General features: G+C 43.0%; 1 protein-coding gene across 1 annotated transcript; it reads left to right on the top strand.

Moving 5' to 3' along the window:
- Window positions 1-285: 285 nt before the first annotated feature.
- Window positions 286-7,857, top strand: acadl (acyl-CoA dehydrogenase long chain). The gene is made up of 11 exons (XM_036540556.1): window positions 286-567; window positions 1,967-2,140; window positions 2,244-2,381; window positions 2,864-3,028; window positions 3,644-3,710; window positions 3,819-3,983; window positions 4,389-4,490; window positions 4,598-4,711; window positions 5,380-5,507; window positions 5,938-6,024; window positions 6,549-7,857. The coding sequence occupies exons 1-11, from the start codon at window positions 470-472 to the stop codon at window positions 6,640-6,642; spliced, it is 1,332 nt and encodes a 443-aa protein (XP_036396449.1). The 5' UTR covers window positions 286-469; the 3' UTR covers window positions 6,643-7,857.

The following is a 7,857-nucleotide window of genomic DNA, read 5'->3' as shown; positions in this document are numbered from 1 at the left end:
AAATCAATCATCATCAAAATCAAAATTCGGTCTTTATTGAACTGTTCACACCAACATAAAATTTTAAAGATACTCTATCAGAGTAATGTCTGTGAATATTATAACACCCCACTTATTGAGTCATACTATTCATCTTCTGCGATATAGCCATAACCATGTAGAACATTTCAAAGTTCCTTTCAAAGTTCCCTCGTAATAGACCCCGCTTTTATTTTGAAATGTGCACACCTTGTGGGTACCGGAAAACGTGTTGTTTTTATTTTTTAAGTTTGATCAAACCAGCAACTGCGAGGTCAGCCCGGACACAGGCTGACGAGGACAGTGTGGATTCCTGTCTAGTTGTCTATATATAGTTTTGATTGCCCCCCCGAAGAGAAGAGTGAGAGACTCACTTCTATTTATCGTTTGATATCCCAAGCTAACGTTAGCTTCACAAATCAAACTCAGCTGCATTACGACGGGGATAAAAATGTTAATCCAGAAAGTTGTTAGGAACTGTTTTGCCGGGTTTAAAAATGTCAGTTTCAGGTGGTCTGGACATCAGGCATCCGTTGCCATAAGAATGCGGTAAGCTAAGGCGTTAAAGCTAAATGATTACAGCTAGCTAGAGTCTAGACTCTAGCCAGTCAATGTGCGAGTATAGCTGGCGATAGAGCAGAGCTGGGTAGCTGCTACTTTGCTTAACGTTAAAACCTGCGGCGTTTGTTGTTTTCAGTGAGCGTTCTGTAAAAAAAAAAAAAAAAAGTGAGCTAACGTCAATGACTTGGCTTTTGGCTATTAACAGACTTGTCTGCTGGCAGCCAGATAAATGCTTGGTTTTGCTCATTTTCTTTTGTAGCTCGCCTACTTGTCAGCTAACACTTAGCTTTCTGTGTGTAACCAAGCTAACGCCGAGTGGAACACCGTGACCTTTGGCATGCTTGGAGCTGCTGTAACTCAGCTATTGGGCTAAGGAGCAAGTATGTTAGCTAACTAGCGAATTTAAGCCTGACTGTGACTGAATTAGTTAGCTAGCTGGCTAACGAGCGAGTAACTTTTTGACCAGCGTCAGCCACTCTCCTTACTTAACTCTGTGACAGTTATCTAGTGATTACAAAAGGAAAGAATTACACCCTTAAGTCACGTTATTGGTGTAAAACAAAACGTAATATTGTGACAAGGAATATAAAAAATAAACACAAGGATATGACCGACTCATCTGTTTTAGTTTTAATTTATAGTCTTTTTACTTTAAAATCATTGTTAGAACTTGCAGTGCTAACTTGTTAGCTAACTTATATCCAGTAGTATAAATGTAATATGACTTTGTGCCATGTTCTCGTATCTGGTGACAAATAAGAATTTTTAACAAAAAAGATTCACAACTGCTTTTGATATTAATATTTAATGGTATGTCTAAAGATTATGCTGTGTTTTATTTATTCAAGGGAAATCACAATCCCTGTGGGTTAGCTAGAATCTAAATAAGAGACCTGTTTTCACCAAAAATGCTTTTCCATTCAGATGTTATATTTATAGAGAAAGATTCATGCTATGCTTAAACAGTGTTAGATTTTGTAAATAATGTGATGTAAGAAAAAATAATATTGTGTAACAGCGACGTGACTCACCCTTCAATACTACTCAAAACAGATATAATTCAAAACGGATGTAATTCATTTATGAAGCGTCTCTGACTAAAGATAATGACCAGCTATTTTAATTATCCATCAGCAGCGTTTAAGGTATGTTGTTGTCTCTCTTTGTTAAGACACTATGCATGTCTGTGGTGCTGAAATATGTTTTTGCATATTGTCTGTTGTAAAGGTTGCTATGTCAGACGAAATTAAATAATGACAAGCACCCCAGTATGTAACCTAGATTGTACGTCAGTTACTGGTCATTTTGGTGCCCCCCTCTGGATGCTGCCTGTATGTGTTCATGTGTTCATTGTGTATGTGGTCGATACCTTACCTCACATGCACAGGCTACAGCACAGTCAGCCCCAGCATGGAGAGGCCCTCCCCTACCGCCCAGAGACAGCAAGCGCAAAGACCTTGATGGACATTGGCACGCGCAGGATCTTTTCAGAGGAGCACGATCTCTTCAGGCAGAATGTGCGCCGCTTCTTCCAGGAGCAGGTGGTCCCTCACCACGATGAGTAAGTGACCCGGCAGAGAGACACCCAGAGCATTAAGGTTTCCTCACGCTGTTTGAGATGCCTTAGCTGGCTGAATGCTGATTGTGGGGCCTCTCTGCTACAGATGGGAAAAGGCGGGCGAGGTGAGCAGGGAGGTGTGGGAGAAGGCCGGAGAACAAGGGCTGCTGGGAATTTACATCCCTGAGGAACACGGCGGGATTGGAGGGGACCTGCTGTCTGCGGCCGTTGTGTGGGAGGAGCAGTGAGTGGGCCGGATCGGGGGATAGGGGGGTTAGGTCACAAAAGCTATACAGTGAATTTGTTTATTCATACCTCTGGTTGAGGGGTAAGTGGGATTAGGCACAGACCATTCACAGTTACCCCTGGATTTAAATTTAATCACACCAGAAGAAATTAGCATTAGTTGGCATCTTATGTTGGTAAATATGATTCAGTGCACATCCAATCACATGGTGGAAGTTTTGTGCAAGTTGCCATAGAGCATGATGAGTGCGTAGAAAATAAACTCTTTCACTTTGTTATGGAAACAACAGATGATGCAATACCCTGCGGTGAAACCCTATTTTCACCTGGTTTTGTTCCAAAGGGAGCCGTCCCGTGGATTGATGTTGGACTCTCCTGCCAGGAAAGTGGGGGCAGAATACAGCTAGGTTGGTGCAGTGCCGATGCATGCACCCCCAGCTCCACTCTTGCACTGAGTACCCTGTTTGCTTCTGTCTTCAGGATGTACAGTAACTGCACGGGCCCTGGCTTCGCCTTGCACTCCGAGATTGTCATGCCCTACATCAGCAACTATGGCACCACGGCCCAGATTGAGCAGTACATCCCCCAGATGGCTGCTGGGAAGTGCATCTCTGCCATTGCCATGACAGAGCCTGGAGCTGGCAGGTGAGGTCTCTGGGATGGAAGGACCTCTCTCGCTGTTGAGTAGATAGCAACTGCATTTGAACCTTTGTGTGGCTCAGACTATATCTCAATTTGTGGTGTAAGCAAGACAGGTGCAGCATGTGGACAGACTGCCAGTGATCTTCCACAGTCCACCTTGAGCTGCAGTCCCCAAGCCCTGCCCACGTTTAGTGGAACAAGTATAAGCTAGTGAATAAGGCTGATCAGCTGATCTGAATCAGGCCTAGTTGGCTTTTAAGTTCCATGTACGTGTAACAACTGCAGTGGGGCTTTGTTTGCTGTCAGCTGAGATGTTACTACCACTCAGTCTCCCTTCGATATTTAATCTGGATTTAGTGCATTAAAACAATTAATGCTGTCACAATGCTGTGTAATTGTGATAAAGGTGCATTATTGTGACCTGGGACTGCATGTTGTCAGAATATTACCCACGTGAAAGTGTGCTTAAGGAGTGTGTTACTCTTTCAGTTTAAATGGAATATCACTTCTTTCAAGTACTCAGCGGTATCATGGCAGTACACAATAGAGGAGAGTCTGCTCAGACAGAGGGATCTTAATCCTGGGTTTGAGGCAGGTTTGCTCTTCTCTCCCTCCCAGTGATCTTCAAGGGGTACGGACATACGCCAGGAGGGATGGCAGTGATTGGATCCTGAATGGGAACAAGGTAGGGCAGGCTGCAAAGAGTCATAATGGAGTATGAAACCAGTATCTTCACTGCTTTGTCAGGCCCAGATAGATCCAGTGTGTCATCGTTTCTCCCCACCACCCTCAGGTGTTCATCACCAACGGTTGGATGAGTGACCTGGTGATCGTGGTGGCAGTAACGGACCGGGAAGCGCGGGCAGCTGCTCATGGGATCAGCCTGTTCCTGCTGGAGGCCGGGACTCCAGGCTTCCACAAGGGCCGCAAATTGCAGAAGATTGGCCTGAAGGCGCAGGTGTGAGAAGCCAGATACAGAGACACCCCTCCCCCCTTGCAGTATTACCTTCTTCCTGTCTCAGCTAAGAGTTCCTGATTACTGGTAATAGATGATCTCTGAAAACTATGGAGTAGATGGGCCTGGGACGCAGGTTATGTTCATCCATAGTGATCACGACCAGAACTAATAGATAAATGTTCATAAGCAAATTCTTAACTCTTGTAATTTTTTTTAATTAATTCATTCTTGAATTAAAGAAGTATGTAGAGGCCATAGGGAGACCTCCATCTCTTTACTGAAACAATACCTCTGTCAGGAGTTTGGGGAATCAACGTTTTTATTGTGAGTGGCTCAATTCCTTGTGTTCAATCATCAGCTTTGAGCCAAGGTGTGACTGACACAAACCTCTCCTCCCTGTACCAGGACACGGCTGAGCTGTTCTTTGAAGATGTCCGTCTCCCAGCCGACGCTCTCCTGGGGGAGGTTAACAAGGGTTTTTATTACTTGATGAAGGAGCTGCCCCAAGTAAGAACACAGGGAACTGAAACACCAAATAAGAGCACAGGATAGGCAGAAAGGAACAGCTGTACTGTGAGTGTGTGTCAGTGTGTGTATTTCTGTGTGTCTCTCAGGAACGCCTGCTGATTGCAGACATGGCCATCGCAAGCTGTGAGTTCATGTTTGAGGAGACCAGGAACTATGTCATGCAGAGGAAGGCTTTTGGCAAGACCATCGCCCATCTGCAGGTGACTGTCCATACCCTGCAAACCCTGTGTCCTGGTTTCGTCTGTGATGGACACTGGCTCCACTATAGACCCCCTGTCATGCAGAGAGTTCAGATGCAAAGTGGTGCTGCAATTACAGGCTGTCCAGTCAAACACTGGGGAACGCATCAATGAGAATGATGCTGTCCCACTAAAGATGGAAGGAATCAGTTCTTACTGTGACAAGTTTCCTGTTTGTAATGATAAGTGTACCTCCAGTGACCAATGACAGAATGGGAGCATCAAAAGCAAGCCAACATCCTTGTATCCTTAGAAATAAGATCCTGGTATTGTTTAATTTTCGAATGACCATTTTTGGAACTTAAGAAGTTACATTTGGGGCTTTCCACGGCAGACCATTAATTGTTAGCTCATGAATGAACTCGAAGGATGAGCTAAACAGGAACATTTTTTTGTTACTGACAACCATGATGCCAGCCAGCTAGGTAGCAAACTCAAGTAAAATAATATATTGAATTGGCTGTCGCTAGATTAGCTAACTATGTATATAAATAGCTAGATACCAAGCAACATTAAAAACAGATGAAGTTGGTTTCCACCCAAGACGAATGACTTTATTGATCCATATCTGCCTTGCTGAATTTGGTTTGGAATCTGTGTATTAAGTGTCCTTACTGTCTGTTGTGCAGACGGTGCAACACAAGTTGGCAGAGTTAAAGACAGAGATCTGCATAGGGCGCACCTTTGTGGACAGCTGTCTGAAGTTGCACGCAGACAAGAAGCTGGATTCATCTACAGCCTCTATGGCTAAGTACTGGTGAGAGCATGCATGCACGCACACACACACACACACACACACACACGCAAAACACACACATACTACACACAAACACATATGTGCATACACATGACAGACCCCACTCATGTGCACTCATGGATGCATACACGCAATTCACACACATGCAGAGGCTTGAGAGGGGAATACAGTTAGGGAGCTCATTGTTAGTATCACCCAAGGGGTAAAGCCTGTGCAGATCCACTGGTCCTTACATCAGTTGGACATTGTGCACTGTATAGGCTATCAAGGTCCTTTAAAGATCAGTCAATGTCTGTCTCAGGGTAGCATGTGTCTGGTTCCAGGCTGTATTGAAGAGATGAGATGAGGCCAGAATGTCCTTGTTAGAGGATAGAGTAAAGTCCTTATAGGTAACGACTTTGTATTGGGAGTAACTCCTGTGTTTCTGTAGGGCATCGGAACTCCAGAACCATGTGGCAACACAGTGCTTGCAGCTCCACGGGGGGTGGGGCTACATGTGGGAGTATCCCATCGCCAAGTGAGTGACAGTTTTCTGACCAATGGGAAGAAGGGGGTGCAAGGGAGCCAGCCAAACTCATTGCTTAGGTTGTTCGTCAAGGTCAAAACAATTTTGTCGGGTCAAATGGGAACCAAATGACCATGGATTTGGAACCAAATGACCTGGAAGGAATGGAGGCAGCAGTCCTTGTTAGTCATGTCAACAAAAGCGAGCACTGCTACAGTCAGCAGGGTATGTTTTAATAAATCCAATGTGAATATATCTCTCAATGCCTGCAGACCCGGTTATATGATCTGGATCCAGTCTCTTGCAGATCCAAGGCCATGGTCTGTTTGTGGCTAATGCATGTAGGTTTTAGCTTTAGCTTGTGTGCAGAATGTTTGCAATTAGGATTAAGGTTAAGATGGCAGGTCCTAGGTGGCTGTTCATGGCACAAAGCCATTTTCCGAATGATTTGGTTTGCTTGGTGTATTAAAATGGGGATCCTCTCTTATTAGTTTTCTGTCTGTCTGTCCTCCACTCTTTCCTTTTCTCCATCTTAGGGCCTTTGTGGATTCCCGTGTCCAGCCCATTTATGGTGGTACAAATGAGATAATGAAGGAACTGATCGCACGTAACATCATCAGCAAGAAGTGAGACTGCAGTAAGACACGCCCCCAGTCCCCACGATCTTCACTGGCCAGTCAGTCCAAAGGGGAGGTTGTTTCTATGATGAAGAACCTAAAGTTTACATTTAGGTTCCAACTAAAAGTATTGGATAAGGATTAACCATGTGCTTTGGTGGAGAGCTGTTCTTGCATTGGCCATTTTCGTCAATACTGCCTTGTACAAGACAAAAAATATTGCTGTAAATCTGTACTGGACCTTAAGCCAGTGTTCCAGAGATCAATTTCTTTTATTTTCCCAAGCAGTTCAAACATTAAAGTGAACTAGTTGTTTTAACAAATACTCATTTCCACTTGGCACCAAGTTACTGGGGGTAGGTGACATTCTCTAAAATATGGAATTTTACATGTATAATTAATTTCTTGTTTATTGTAGACCAGCACAATTAAGTCATCCCTTTTTGGAGCTCAGTTGTTCATTTTTTCCATGGAAAGTTGAGTTGCAAACTAAATAAATAAATAAGCTTGATCTCTTTTCTCTGTTTTTTGTATGCTGTAAGGTGGCAGTAGTTTTTACTCACTCTTTTTAGAAATTGGAACATTTTTTGTAATTTTTTGTCATAGGAAATAAATGTGCTGTGGACATGTTTGGGTATATGTCATTAATGAGATTCAGGAGAAGAATTTTCTCCTGTGGCGTCATTACATAGTAAAATGTTCCATTATGACTGTTTTACTTTGAACTGGCTTCCATCTGAGTAATAGTGACATCATGCTTGTGCTTTTTACTGAATTGTGGGTTTGATCAGTATGTTCAGCATTAAGAAACTGTGAAAAGGGATTTTACCATCTCTTTGGTGCCAAATTGGTTGAACTTTTTGTGGCATGGCAAAAAGAGCTGGATGTATTCTCTGTATCATGCTCCTGATGTCTTTCACTTTCAAAAAAAATTGATAAACAAATACCTGATCAGAATTTTGTAGAAACAATTCCGTCTTTATAAGATTGTGTTTGAAATTAGTGTTGTAGCAACTTCTATTTGTCCATTTTGGAACAGAGCAAAACTGAAACGTGTTTTGAAATACTTTATTGTATTGAAATAAAAGAAATGGTAAAGATGTTGATTGACTTAAGTGACAATAAGACGTTGCTGAACGATCTACTATTCATATGCCCACTGTGAAGTTATTTTGGTCTGACCCTGTAATAAATTGCTCGTAAATGAACTGGAGACTATAATCCTGGA

This window comes from Megalops cyprinoides, chromosome 11 (genome assembly GCF_013368585.1).
Source record: "Megalops cyprinoides isolate fMegCyp1 chromosome 11, fMegCyp1.pri, whole genome shotgun sequence".
In the NCBI taxonomy this organism is placed as follows: Eukaryota; Metazoa; Chordata; class Actinopteri; order Elopiformes; family Megalopidae; genus Megalops; species Megalops cyprinoides.
The sequence above is the reverse complement of the archived record's forward strand: the minus strand, read 5'-3'. Positions and strand labels throughout refer to the sequence as shown.